This window comes from Vicia villosa, linkage group LG2 (genome assembly GCF_029867415.1).
Source record: "Vicia villosa cultivar HV-30 ecotype Madison, WI linkage group LG2, Vvil1.0, whole genome shotgun sequence".
In the NCBI taxonomy this organism is placed as follows: Eukaryota; Viridiplantae; Streptophyta; class Magnoliopsida; order Fabales; family Fabaceae; genus Vicia; species Vicia villosa.
The window spans coordinates 21698549-21714269 of record NC_081181.1 but is presented as its reverse complement, the minus strand read 5'-3'; the positions used below and the strand labels follow the sequence as shown (position 1 = coordinate 21714269).

The following is a 15721-nucleotide window of genomic DNA, read 5'->3' as shown; positions in this document are numbered from 1 at the left end:
GAGAGGACGTGGCAGGCCGAAGAAACAGGCGGCGACAACACCTCTGGCGGCGGTGAGGGTGTTCTCACATCACCCAAACGCACAAGGAGTTAACATGCTCAGAAATGAAGCTAGCACATCGAAGGAGAACATGATGAAGGGGACTTAATCGCAAGTGGGAACTCAGATTCCTAACTCGAGACAACAAGGGAAAAGGCTCGAAACTATCATTGAGGAGGAGAAGGAAATGGAAGATTTAAAGGCTGGGAAGACAACAGAGCAACCGATGGTGGAGATAATTCGAGGTAATCGGCTCCCTTCCAATGGTATTGAAATTGAATACACTGCTCCTATAGTTGTTAATGGAGAAATTGAGGTCATTATTGAGGTACAAGATGTATTATCTGAACTGAAATTCTCGGAGAATGGGCTACTAATGTATGTCTTAGGGGGGATTCGTCCATAAATGCGGTGAAAAAGTACATGTCCAACATATGGAATTTTGTATCCCTACCTGAACTATATTATAATGATGAAGGGAATTTTATCATTAGATATAAGTCCAAACAAGATAGAGATGAAGTGCTTAGAAGGGGACCTTACACAATTTACAGAAAACCTATGTTCTTGCATGAATGAAGTCATGCTTTTACTTTGGAAGAAGATATGATTAGGGTCATGCCAATCTGGGTTACAATGCCCCAATTACCACCCATGTTCTAGGGAGAGAAGAGTATTGGTAAGATTGCTAGCGCAATTGGCAAACCAATATTGACGGATGAATGTACTGCAAAAAAGTTAAGGGTATCTTATGCTAGAGTGTTAGTGGAAGTTGATGTCACCACAAAACTGAAGGAGCATATTACCATAAGAGACCCTAAAGGACACAAATTCCAACAAAAAGTTGAATATGAATGGAAACCACCATTCTGTAAGGTTTCTAACAAAATAGGGCATGTTTGTGAGCCTAAGCCTGTGCAACAAGCTGTTAAAAAGGTCTGGGCAACTAAACAACCTACTGAGGTACAAGATAAAGAGAAACAAAAAACTAGTGGAAAAAACACCAGAGCCTCCAGAGAAAAGAGATGAAAATGCAAATTGGACAGTGGTGCTATCCTTTAAACCAAGAGGTAAGGGGATAATGGTAGAGGATAAACCAAAAGCTGATGACGGAATAAGATGCAGTAATGGATTTGGTGTGCTATGGAATGGAATTGAATCACAAATATTGTATGACAAAAGATCATGATGATTACTTGGGATGTAAGAGGTATCAATAAAAGACCTAGGCACATAGAAATAGGAGATCATCTTCATAAGTTACAAGTTCCTTGCATAGCTCTGCTTGAAACTAGAGTGAAAGAAAATAACTCTAATAAAGTGAGAAGTAGGTTTGGAAATAAGTGGCAATGAATGGATAACTATGAGCACCACCATAACGGAAGGATATGGATTATGTGGAAGAAGAAAATTATGGAGATCAAAAAAGCCGATAGCTCTGACCAATTTGTTCAGTGTGAAATGCTTAATACACATGGCCAAAGGGATTATTCGATGACAATTATTTATGCCCATAATTAACTAGTCAACAAAAGGAAAATTTGGGATGATATTAGAAGATTAGCTAACAACATTAGTGATCCATGGATGATGATTGGGGACTACAACAATGTTTTGACTATTAATGATAGAGTTGAAGGCTGCTTTGTACATTATGGAGAATTTGAAGACCTAGAAAATATGATGTATGATGTTGAGCTTTTTGAACATGTTACTAAGGGTAACCATTACACTATGTCGAATAACCAGAAGAATTATATAATCTTTTCTAGAATTGATAGAGCAATCTGTAATAGAGATTGGCATCTGAGGTCCCCTACTTGCGAAATTGAGGTCCTTCCTAATCACATCTCAAATCATGACCCACTAAAAATCAATATTCTGCCTTACCAAATAGTACCTTGGAATCATAAGCAAGCTAGATTCAGATTTCTAAATACTGTGATTGATGAGGTCCTTCCTAATCACATCTCAAATCATGCCCCACTAAAAAATCAATATTCTGCCTTACCAAATAGTACCTTGGAATCATAAGCAAGCTAGATTCAGATTTCTAAATACTATGATTGATGATAAGGATTTTATGGAAAAGGTTAAAAGCTGTTGGAAAAGGGATGATATCAAAGGCAAGCATATGTATGTTTTATGGAGAAAGTTATTCGACCATAATTCTTCTGGTCGAATAACCAGAAGAATTATATAATCTTTTCTAGAATTGATAGAGCAATCTGTAATAGAGATTGGCATCTGAGGTCCCCTACTTGAGAAATTGAGGTCCTTCCTAATCACATCTCAAATCATGACCCACTAAAAATCAATATTCTGCCTTACCAAATAGTACCTTGGAATCATAAGCAAGCTAGATTCAGATTTCTAAATACTGTGATTGATGAGGTCCTTCCTAATCACATCTCAAATCATGCCCCACTAAAAAATCAATATTCTGCCTTACCAAATAGTACCTTGGAATCATAAGCAAGCTAGATTCAGATTTCTAAATACTATGATTGATGATAAGGATTTTATGGAAAAGGTTAAAAGCTGTTGGAAAAGGGATGATATCAAAGGCAAGCATATGTATGTTTTATGGAGAAAGTTAAAAAGACTTCAACCCATAATTAGAGGTCTGTGCTGAAAGGTGAGCCAGGGTACTTAATTGATTCAAAATTACAGATATAGGTTGGAGCAGGCCCAACATAACCTTAAGGCTGACTTGTTCAACCAGGACCATATGTTAGAGGTTTAATATTGGATAAAGGAGCTAATGCAAGCTACAAATATAGAGGTGTAATACGGTGGGAGAACTGACTTTAAAGAAATGTGCGAATAGCAAGAGTCGCCACCGACTTTTATTTTATCCAATTTGGAAAGGCAAAAAGAACAGGAAAGACCTTTGAAAGATTTTGAGTTCGGGGGGTAGGTTATACAAAGGGAAGGTATAAGCACCCTTTGTATCCATGGTTACCCATGGGCTCTTAATTGCTTAGCTCACTTGTTTGTTTGAATTGTTTGAAGAAGTGTCGTGTGTGAATTGAAAAGATTTGAATAAGGACTTTAGCTTGTAAATAAGCGTAGCCTTTTTGAATTTTTTTTAAAAAAGGAGGTGTGAAAAGTAATTTGAAAGTTTGAATGTGTGACCAAGCATTTAAGAACATCTACCCTAAGATTGTCTTTCATGTTCTTTAAGTCTTTCGGGCGAAAGGGTCTATCCATATCATGAGAGGGCAGGAAGTCTTTCATTGGATTTGAAAAGGTCATCGAGAGCATCGTTCGCCATAAGACTGTCCCTACCATAAAGAGGGCAGGTAGTCTAAGGGAAGGATATAATAGTCATTTAGGAAACATGTAAAGACTCCTTAGCATTCGAAGGGACGATCATCATTTATCGAGGCAACATCGAGGGACAAGATCATATTTATCATAGGCAACTCGAAGGGACTATGATCTTTATATCGAGGGACTATGATGATTTTATCGAAGGCAACAGGCTAAGGAGTCCCTACGCTCGAAGGGACTTGACTATTCTAATCGAAAGGCAGCATAAAAGGAGGTACCTTAAAGGTGTGTGTATGGCACAATCATGTGGTTTTATTCGACTATATTTATCTTGAATTAGTGAGCTACGTTCAATTAATTATCTTGCACTCCCTATTTACTAACCATGCAGTTAATATCATGCAGAAAAATAAAGGGCGGAAAGTAAATGTCCTACGCTATTACAAAGCTTCGGGGAGGGGGTGTTACAATAAAAACCTGTGGGGAAGATGCGGAAAGTAAAGTGCGAGGAAATAAAATCCTAATTACTATTACATCAAAAATTACGACCTATACATCTTCTAGAATTTAAAATGACGGAAATTAAATAATTAAATAAATAGCATAATTAAATAAAAGCATAATTTAAATAATGACGGAAATTAAATAGCAAATATTCATACTGTAGATGTTGTTGATTGGCTGTAATTTTTGGTAAAACTAATTGTGGTTCTATCTTGTCAAAACTGGTGTCATGACATGCATTCTGCTGTTGTGAAGTCTTTCCTTATGCAGGCCTTTACCTGATGTCAAGGCCGATGTCATGACATTCGCAGCTGTTCGTTCTTTTCTATTACTATTTATGGTTAAGTGATCTGATAAGATCCTATGCGCTTTATTTGGTAATGATGGATTCTGATCTGTTTCAAGGACGTCTTGGATGATTATTATTATTAGTTCCTTGATTTATGGAGATTAGTTTTATTAGGGTTAAAACTATTTTGTGGATCCAAGGCCCAGCTGCTGTATTTTATGAAGGCTATATATTTCACGCAGGTGCTGCTGTTGACGTTAGGGTTTTTGTTTGAGAAACTTTTAGAGTTCTTTGTTTTTAAGTCTTTCGTTGTAGCTTTCTTGTAAGCCAAACAATCATCATGATGATTGTCTTGGCCTAGGCGTTTTGTTTTGAGTTGTAAGAAGTACTCAAAGCTTTTAAGCAAGAGTACAATTGTACTTGATCAAAGCTTTTAAGCAAGATCAAGTTGTGTCCTTGAAGAGTGTCTTCTTTTGTTATTCGTTGGTTAGTTTTCATCACTGCTGTGATTGAGGGGGAGTGAGTAGGATCTCTGGTCTAAGTTGTTTAGATTGAAGTTGCATTGGGTAGATATTAAGTGAAAGGCGTAATCTTGATTTGTATTACCTTTAATTGATATTACTTATAGTGGACTTCCTCCCTGGCTTGGTAGCCCCCAGATGTAGGTGTGTTTGCACCGAACTGGGTTAACAACTTTCCTGTGTTGTTTATCTGTTTACTCTTTGTTCTTTTGTTTAAAAACGTTCAGATAGTAATGTCGTGACATCCTGTTAGACATCGCGTGTCTGAGTCCAGAATTTCAATTGGCATCAGAGCAGGCACCCTGCCTGTTTTTACTGGGTGAGATCTAGGGACAGTATTTTCTGGTACTATGGACAAAGAAGGTGGTGGATTTGTGATTAGACCACCCATTCTGGATGGTTCTAATTATGATTATTGGAAACCTCGCATGGTGGCTTTTCTGAAATCCGTGGATAGTAAAGCATGGAGAGCTGTGAACAAAGGATGGGAACATCCTGTTATTACTGATAAAGATGGCAAGAAAACTCTTAAACCAGAGGAAGAATGGGACAAAGATGAAGAGGCATTGGCGCTTGGCAACTCTAAAGCCTTAAATGCTTTATTCAATGGAATTGACAGGAATATTTTCAGACTGGTGCACCAGTGTGAACTAGCCAAAGATGTCTGGGATACCCTCAAGACTACTCATGAGGGCACCTCCAAAGTGAAGATGTCAAGACTTCAACTGCTAACTACAAAGTTTGAAAATCTAAGGATGAGGGATGATGAAAGTATTAAGGATTTTCATATGAATATACTGGATATTGCTAATACCTCAGGAGCTTTGGGAGAGAAAATGTCTGATGAAAAGCTGGTGAGAAAAATTCTTAGATCCCTACCTAAGAGATTTGATATGAAAGTTACAGCTATAGAAGAGGCACAGGACATCAGCAAAATGAAGGTAGAAGAGTTAATTGGATCTCTTCAAACCTTTGAGATGGGAATCAGTGAAAATTCTGAAAAGAAGAACAAAAGCATAGCTTTTGTGTCCAACTCTCAAGAAGAAGTAGAGGAAAGTAGAGAAGAGAATCTATCTGAATCTATAGCTATGCTTGGCAAACAATTCAACAAAATTATGAGAAGAATGGATCAGAAGCCAAGACCTAATGCCAAGAACATCTCATCTAACATCAGTAGATCTTATGACTCTGGCAGAAGAGCTAAACCAGAAGAAAAGTACAATCACAGCAAAGGGATTCAATGTCATGGATGTGAAGGGTATGGACATATTAGAGCTGAATGCCCTACTTATCTCAAGAAACAAAAGAAAGGTTTGTCAGTCTCCTGGTCTGATGAAGATTCTGAGAGTGATTTTGAAGAAGAATCAGCCAAACATGTCACAGCCCTTACTGGAGTTTGCAATTCTGATGAAGATTCTAGTGAAGATGAGCTATCCTTTGAAGAGCTGGCAACCTCCTACAGAAAGCTGTGTATCAGAAGTGCTGAAGTGTGTCAACAAGGTGAAAAGCAGAAGAAATACATAGCTCAGTTGGAGGCTGATAACAAAGGGCTTAGTGAAACTATATCTGAACTGAATAGTGAAATTATCATGTTACAATCCAAACTTGATCAGATGTCAAAATCTGTAAAAATGTTGAACAGTGGCACGGATATGTTGGAGGAGATTTTGCAGGTTGGAAAAAGTTCAGGAGATATGTCTGGTATAGGATTTGTTGGTGCAAAGAAACATTGCCAAGATAGTAGCAGAACTAAACCTGAAGCTGAGATGTTGAAACCGATGTCAAAACATGTGACTCAACATCACGAGAAAAGTGAAATGAAGAGAAAGTTTCAAAGATGGAGATGTCATTACTGTGGAAGATTTGGACACATTAAGCCTTTTTGCTTCAGATTATATGGATACCCAGATCAAGCTCCTTACTACAAACCTAAGCAGATCATGCCCGTCCAGAAGCAAAAATGGAAACCTAAAAATATGGCCTTAATAGCCCATACATCTCTTAGAGTTTCAGCCAAAGAAGACTGGTATTTTGACAGTGGATGTTCCAGACACATGACTGGACTCAAGAATCTGCTTGTTGATATCAAGAGTCATTCTACTAGTTATGTAACCTTTGGTGATGGAGCTAAAGGAGAAATCAAAGGAGTTGGAAAATTAGACTGTTCAGGAGTGCCAAATTTAGAAGGTGTTTTGTTGGTCAAAGGCCTGACTGCTAATCTCATAAGCATCAGTCAACTCTGTGACCAAGGATACCAAGTCAACTTCACTAAAGCTGAGTGTGTGGTTACTAATGAAGAAAAGGAAGTAGTAATGAGGGGTGTCAGATCCAAAGATAACTGCTATTTGTGGGTGTCTCATGAATCCAGCTATTCTACTGTATGCTCTAAGGAAGAAGAAGCAAAGCTATGGCACCAAAAACTTGGTCACCTTCATCTAAGGGGTATGAAAAGGATTATTTCTCTGGAAGCTGTGAGAGGAATTCCTAAGCTACAAATTGATGAAGGAAGAATATGTGGTGAATGTCAGGTAGGAAAACAAACCAGGATGTCACATCCAAAGGTTACACATCTGACTACTTCCAGAGTTCTTGAACTGCTACATATGGACTTGATGGGACCAATGCAAATAGAAAGTCTTGGAGGAAAGAAATATGCTTATGTGGTGGTAGATGACTACTCCAGATACACTTGGGTAAATTTCATCAGAGAAAAATCAGATGTGTTTGATGTTTTCAAGGACCTATGTCAAAGAGTTCAAAGAGAAAAAGAAAATGGTGTTGTGAGAATTAGGAGTGATCATGGAAAGGAATTTGAGAATCAAAAGTTTGCTGATTTCTGCTCCTCTGAAGGAATACATCATGAATTTTCTTCCCCTATTACTCCATAGCAAAATGGGGTTGTTGAAAGAAAAAATAGAACTATTCAAGAATCAGCCAGAGCCATGATCCATGCTAAGAATCTTCCTATCTACTTTTGGGCTGAAGCCATGAATACTGCTTGTTATGTCCATAATAGAGTTACCTTAAGAAAAGGAACCTCTACTACCCTATATGAGATCTGGAAGGGAAGAAAACCCACTGTCAAATACTTCCATGTGTTTGGTAGTAAGTGTTACATTCTTGCTGATAGAGATCACAGAAGGAAGATGGATCCCAAGAGTGATGAAGGAATCTTTCTGGGCTACTCTACGAACAGTAGAGCCTATCGAGTATTCAACTCAAGAACCAGAATAATAATGAAGTCCATAAATGTTGTGGTTGATGATGTCCACAATCAAGCAGATGTCACAGAAGATGTCGGAACATTCTGGGATATTACAGCTGAAGGATCTACAAGAGAAGATGATTGCAGTCCTACTATCACAGAATCTGAGACTAAACTTCCTAACAAGAGTCCATCAATAAGAGTTCAAAAAAATCATCCTAGTGAACTTATTATAGGTGATCTCAACAGTGGAATTACTACAAGGTCAAGGGAAGTAGTTTCAAACTCTTGTTTTGTGTCAAAAATTGAACCTAAAAATGTCAAGGAAGCTTTAACAGATGAGTTCTGGATTAATGCCATGCAGGAAGAACTAGGCCAGTTTGAAAGGAATGAAGTATGGGAGCTGGTACCAAGACCTAAAGGTACTAATGTCATTGGAACAAAATGGGTTTACAAGAACAAGTCAGATGAACTGGGAACTGTTGTCAGAAACAAAACAAGGCTAGTTGCTCAAGGATACACTCAAGTTGAAGGAATTGACTTTGATGAAACCTTTGCTCCAGTTGCTAGACTTGAGTCAATTAGATTACTGCTAGGAGTTGCTTGTATTCTAAAATTCAAACTGTATCAGATGGATGTGAAGAGTGCTTTCTTGAATGGATACCTGAGTGAGGAAGTTTATGTGGAGCAACCTAAAGGTTTTGCTGATCCAAACCATCCTGACTATGTGTACAAACTAAGAAAAGCTCTTTATGGCTTAAAACAAGCCCCTAGAGCTTGGTATGAGAGACTAACTGAGTTTCTTACTGGTAATGGGTACAGGAAAGGAGGAATAGATAAAACTCTCTTTGTTAAAGATGAAGGAGGAAAGATCCTGATTGCTCAAATCTATGTGGATGATATTGTGTTTGGGGGGATGTCAGACAAGATGACTAGACATTTTGTTGATCAGATGCAATCAGAATTTGAAATGAGTCTAGTTGGAGAATTAACTTATTTTCTTGGGCTGCAAGTTAAACAGATGGAAGACTCAATTTTTCTCTCTCAGAGTAAGTATGCTAAAAACATTGTTAAAAAGTTTGGAATGGAAAATGCTTCTCACAAAAGAACACCAGCTCCTACTCACTTAAAGTTGTCCAAAGATGAAAAGGGAACCAGTGTTGATCAAAGTTTATATAGAAGCATGATAGGAAGTCTGCTGTATCTCACAGCCAGTAGACCTGATATTGCTTTTGCTGTTGGAGTGTGTGCTAGGTATCAAGCAGATCCTAAGATCAGCCATATCAACCAAGTCAAGAGGATCCTGAAATATGTGAATGGTACTTGTGAATATGGAATGCTCTATTGTCATGGGTGTGAACCTATTCTCACTGGATATTGTGATGCAGATTGGGCTGGAAGTGCTGATGACAGAAAAAGTACTTCAGGAGGATGTTTCTTCTTGGGTAATAATCTTATTTCATGGTTCAGCAAGAAACAAAATTGTGTGTCCTTGTCCACTGCAGAGGCAGAATACATTGCAGCAGGAAGTAGTTGCTCTCAGCTTGTTTGGATGAAACAAATGTTAACAGAATACAATGTCACACAAGATGTCATGACATTATATTGTGACAACTTAAGTGCCATTAACATTTCAAAGAATCCCATTCAGCATAGCAGGACCAAGCACATTGATATTAGACATCATTACATTAGAGATCTTGTTGAAGATAAAATAATTGCCTTGGAACATGTTGCTACAAACCTTCAACTGGCTGACATTTTCACAAAAGCCTTGGATGCAAATCAATTTGAAAATCTAAGAAGCAAACTAGGCATTTGTCTTTGTGAAGGATTATAGCAATTAATTGGGTGTGGGGCCAGCATTATTTCTCTCTCCAAATCTTTGATATCATTACACATTAAAGTGTATTTTCCGCCCCCCCTTTTACAAGTTACCCAAACGGTTTCCATTCCTCCAAAACCTCTCCTCCACACTCACGCTATCTCTCTGTGTTTCTGCTTTCACAACCCTTTACCCAGTTTTCCATTTTCTCTCAACATGTCTCAGAGTTCTCCCTCAAAGAAATCTTCTCCTACCTCTGAAACAGCATCAGGTTCTAGGGCACCAAATGTTGTGAGTGATCAAGATGTTGTGCTGGATGTTGTGCCATTGAACTCTGTTCCTGCTACCGATACTGTTCGTAATCTACCAAGAAAGATACATGCAAGAAAATCAACTGGGGGATCTGTTCCTGAAACCTTTTCTGTTCAAGGTAGAGAGGGTTCTACTTATGTTCACAATGCGATCGCAGGTATTGTCACCAGAATCTTGAATGAAGGACACAAGGTTGATGGGATATCCGTTCCTCTAGCCCAGATGTCTGCTTCTGAGAACAGCAAAGATGATCAAGATGGTCAAGATGATGCTAGCAAAGATCAGGGTGATGTTGAGACATCGGTTGATAACATTGAAGAGAAGATCCCAGGTGCCAAAGAAGTTGAGACATCTGAAGCTGTTAATGTTGAAACATCTGGTACTAAAGATGCTGAAATTCCTGAGCCTGAGAAAGCTGAAGAGGTTCCTGTTGCTGTTTCTAAAGAAACCCCTAATGAAGGCCCTACTGTGCATGATGTGGTGATTCTGGATGATCTGGATGATTCTATTGACATTGTTGATGATGAACTCATCTCTAGCATCTCTCATAGAGTCAAGACTCGTAAGGGCAAACAGGCTTGTGATCAAGATTTCTCCAAACCTCAGGTTACTCCTCAAAAGAAGGTCACTATAAAGAAGGACAAGAAGGTCCTTGCTGAACCTTCAACCACAGGGAGCAAGGCTACTGTGAAGAAGAGGAAGGAAAGAAGTGTTTCTGTCCCAGAAGATGATGTCTTAAGTGATGTCCCTGACATCCCATCCAAGAAGAAGATTGCTGTCACAAAATCCTCCACAAAGGTTCGTGATGTTCCTTTGGATAACATTTACTTGCACTATGCTTCTAATGCTATCCAGTGGAAGTTTGTCTATCAAAGAAGGCTGGCTCTGGAAAGAGAATTAGCAAATGATGCTCTGGAATGTCAAGAGGTCATGAAGCTCATCAAGGCTGCAGGTTTGATTAAAACTGTTACTCATTTTTCAAAGTGTTATGAAATGCTTGTGAAGGAATTCATTGTGAATTTGTCTCAAGATTGTGGTGATGGAACAACTGATGATTTTCATAAGGTGTATGTTAGAAGAAAGTGTATAGATTTTTCCCCTGCTGTTATCAACCTATATCTAGGTAGAGATGCTGAGGCTCAACCTGAGCTTGAAGTGACTGATAATGAGGTTTGCAAGGTAATCACTGGTGGTAAGGTTAAGAAGTGGCCCATAAAGAGCAAACTGTCTGCTAGTTCTCTTACTGTCAGGTATGCATTGCTGCACAAAATTGGTGCTGCTAACTGGGTGCCTACCAATCACACTTCCACCATTGCTGTTGGCCTAGGAAGATTCATATATGCTGTGGGAACCAAGACAAAATTTGACTATGGGACCTACATATTTGATCAAACTATGAGGCATGTTGGTACCTCTGCTACTAAGCTTCCCATTGCTTTCCCATCTCTGATATGTGGAATAATCCTCAAGCAACACCCTGGAATTCTGAAAAGTAAAGATTCTGTATGTAAGAGGGAGAGTGCTCTGTCTTTTCACTACAAGCTGCTGCAGAGGTCTGATGACAAGACATCTGCTGGGACATCACAACCCAGCAAATCTGTGAACAAAGCTCTTCTTATTGCTGAGCTAAAAGAGACTTGTCAAGAGTTGGACAACAGGAAGCTGAAACTTAAAAATCTCATCCACAGTCTTGAGCAGTCTACAGATGATGATCTTGCTGGTGAAAAGGGTGGTGACAATATGGATGAAGACAAAGAGGCTGAGGAAGAAGCTGAGGATGCTGAGGCTGAGGGTGCTGAGAGTGGGAGTAGTGATGCTGCTAAATGGACTAGTAGCTCAAGTGATGACAATCCTGGTGGCTCTAGTGATGAAGACAGTGATGATTAGCTCTGCTGAGCTGAATATGTTTTGGCTCCTTTTGTGGCTAAAAAGGGGGAGTAATTTGGTAGTGGTTGTTTTGTTGTAATGGTTGTTTTGTTATTTTGGTGATCTTTTGGTTTTTCTTGGACATGGTTGTTTTGTGGTTTTCCTTATTTTGGGTTTTCTCTGGTTCTCCCTAACAATGACAAGTGGTTTCTGTAACAGTTGATTAAGTAGATGTTTTCTGATTTTCTGGTGATTAATCAAGTTGCTGTTGTTGCTTACAGAATTTATTTTTCTGTTACAGAATTTATTTTTCTGTAGTTGGCTGCTGTGTATGCTCTGATATCTGTTTACATCTATTAGTGTTTTAGCCAAAAATTTGCCAAAGGGGGAGTTTGTAGATGTTGTTGATTGGCTGTAATTTTTGGAAAACTTAATTGTGGTTCTATCTTGTCAAAACTGGTGTCATGACATGCATTCTGCTGTTGTGAAGTCTTTCCTTATGCAGGCCTTTACCTGATGTCAAGGCCGATGTCATGACATTCGCAGCTGTTCGTTCTTTTCTATTACTATTTATGGTTAAGTGATCTGATAAGATCCTATGCGCTTTATTTGGTAATGATGGATTCTGATCTGTTTCAAGGACGTCTTGGATGATTATTATTATTAGTTCCTTGATTTATGGAGATTAGTTTTATTAGGATTAAAACTATTTTGTGGATCCAAGGCCCAGCTGCTGTATTTTATGAAGGCTATATATTCCACGCAGGTGCTGCTGTTGACGTTAGGGTTTTTGTTTGAGAAACTTTTAGAGTTCTTTGTTTTTAAGTCTTTCGTTGTAGCTTTCTTGTAAGCCAAACAATCATCATGATGATTGTCTTGGCCTAGGCGTTTTGTTTTGAGTTGTAAGAAGTACTCAAAGCTTTTAAGCAAGAGTACAATTGTACTTGATCAAAGCTTTTAAGCAAGATCAAGTTGTGTCCTTGAAGAGTGTCTTCTTTTGTTATTCGTTGGTTAGTTTTCATCACTGTTGTGATTGAGGGGGAGTGAGTAGGATCTCTGGTCTAAGTTGTTTAGATTGAAGTTGCATTGGGTAGATATTAAGTGAAAGGCGTAATCTTGATTTGTATTACCTTTAATTGATATTACTTATAGTGGACTTCCTCCCTGGCTTGGTAGCCCCCAGATGTAGGTGTGTTTGCACCGAACTGGGTTAACAACTTTCCTGTGTTGTTTATCTGTTTACTCTTTGTTCTTTTGTTTAAAAACGTTCAGATAGTAATGTCGTGACATCCTGTTAGACATCGCGTGTCTGAGTCTAGAATTTCACATACATGCGACATTCAATGGATTTTGAGATGAGAAGAGAGTCGCGAGAAAATCAAAGTTGGAAAAATCAGGGTTACAAGAGATTGATTGAAAACCTAAATTAATTCAATTATTAATCCTAATTCTACTTATTTATCTTAAATTTACTAGTGGTTAACCATTCAAATAAAGAAAATAATAATAAAAAAACTAATTAATCAATTAATCCTAATTATAGGTTAACTAATTAAATTATTGACTAACCTAACTAATTAAATTAATAAAAATAAAATTAAAGTTAATTATGTTAATCCTAATTTCTAAATTAGTGGTCTATTAATGGATTAATTTTAGTTGCATTTTAGTTAAAAAAAATAACTCAAAAGGAAACACAAAAATAAAGATAAAAATAAAAGAGTTAAAGAACCTGGGGGTGTAGCCTGGAAAGAGAGGTGAAGCCCAGCAATCAAGTCCAATGAGAAGATGAGTCCAGGGCGTGGGATTCGGTGCAGTTGCTTCCTTGAGGGCATATCGTAGAGTGCTGCTTTCTGGCCCTTCTGATCAGGATTGGAGGACATCCAACAGCCTGCGCGCGAGGACATATCATGGGCGTATGAAGGTTGCAAGCATGGAATCCTGAAATATGTTTAGGAAAGAAAATAAGTTAAAAATAACAAGAGACCCTGGGTATCGAACCCAGGTCTCGTTGGTGACAGCCTGTCCATTTAACCACCTGTGCTCCATTCTCTATTTGATAATAGTCCAATCATAAAACATAATATATTAAGATGGTGATTAATGATGGAATTTTCAAAAGATAGTCAAACCGGGCCCACTAGATATTGGATAGACGAATGAGAGCTACAGAGAGAGTCTGGATTCGTTGACTACCCAATGGCAGTGCTACACGCGTGAATTGGAAGAGGAGAGATGATTGCTTCTGTTGACCAGGAAATTGTCACGTGACACATCCCCTTCTTCTTCGTCTTCTTCCCTGGGTTTGCTGCGGATTTTGTTACGGCCATAGCTGCCGTTTTACCTGCGGTTTTTACGAATCCGGAGCTTTTCCATGGTCATGACCCTGAACCTGCAAAATAGCAACAAAGAATACACACAAGGTACCTTACCCCCTAATTTGACCCTCCTGAATCCAAATCAGGTGTTAGTTTTGGCAGAAAAGCATCGCATCATGTGTTTCGAAGAGGTGGAGCTCAGTTGCCCTAATCATGGTGGATCCATGTTCCAACGTTAGAGCTCCAAACTAATGGCTCGAATCTCTTCTAAAACATGTCAGAAACTTAAACAAACAGTTATCTTGAATTGAAACATTGAATTATGCAAGATATGAAAATTAAAACACATATGTATATGAAGAACATGAGGTATGCATTTTAAGCATCATGGGACTTGGTTAATGATGCATTCCTACCTTCTTTTACCTTATGAACAGAAGGAGAGGGTTGGTTTGCCCTGGAACTCTATTGAGCTTGCAATACGATTTTTCCAATTCTTTAAGACTTTTGTATGCTTGAACCCTAGTCCTCTCACCTTCTTTTTTCGTCCTTGCTAGCTGCATGTTATGAGTATATATAATGGAACAAATTAGGGTTAAAATATTGACAAAGAATCAAGTGATTGGTGAGAGAAAAAAATTGAAAAAGATTTGATTTAAAATTATATGAAATCTTGCTATTTTGGTTCAATCTCTTTCCAATAAAATATGTGAGATTTACTTGAGCCCCAAGAGTGATATTTGATTGAAAAAATCAGATCATGCACCATTTTGATTTTTTTTTATTTTTTCCTTGATTTAAATTGCATAAAATCAAAAAATAAATAAAATAAATATCCAAGCCTTGTACCAACGAAATCCCTTGGCCCCAAAGTGTTTCTTGGGCTTTTATATGATCCAGAGCAAAGCCCTACAATTTAATTTTTTTTTGGTATTTTACCCAATTTATTTTGCATTTAAATGAATAAAATTCAAATAAATAGAAATAAAAATGCCAAAAATATGAGAATGGTTTTATAAGTCCTTATTTGGGTCATAAGTATGTTTGAAGTCCAAAACTTAGGCCCATTAGTCCAAAAATGTGAAATTACTCAATTAGGGTTTTGTGCATTTCTTGAAATTCGACCAACTTTAGCAAGTCATAACTCCTTCAATATTTATTGTATGGAGATGATCTAGGACTTTTTGGAAAGCCCAAGATGTCCTCTACAACCTACTTTGGAACCTTTTTTGCATTTGAGGATTTTATCTTGAAGATATGGCTCCTGACAAAAAACAGCTTTTTGTTGGCTTTAAAAAGGACCTGTAATGTTTTGGCTTATACTTTTCAAATGAGGCATTTTTGGCCTTGCCTTTTGAGAGACAAAGTTGTAGAGTATTCAATTTCCTTCAAAATAGGCTTTGGTTGGGAAATTTCTAATGTACCATGTGAAAGTTATGATCAGTCAAAGTTGGGTTGACTTTCTCCTATAAACCCTAATTTAGTAACCTGGACTTTTGTTGATTTCTGATCTCTTCTTGATGAATCATGATCAACTCTTGATCAAATGATGAATGATACTTCAAA

The 15721-nt window shown here is 37.9% G+C and overlaps 1 protein-coding gene across 1 annotated transcript; it reads left to right on the top strand.

The window, feature by feature from the left end:
* The first annotated feature begins 1120 nt into the window (after nt 1-1120).
* LOC131648697 (uncharacterized) lies at nt 1121-11858 on the top strand. The gene is made up of 3 exons (XM_058918431.1): nt 1121-1209; nt 10031-10715; nt 10977-11858. Exons 1-3 carry the CDS (start codon nt 1121-1123, stop codon nt 11856-11858), a joined length of 1656 nt encoding a protein of 551 aa, XP_058774414.1.
* The last annotated feature ends 3863 nt before the right edge of the window (nt 11859-15721 follow it).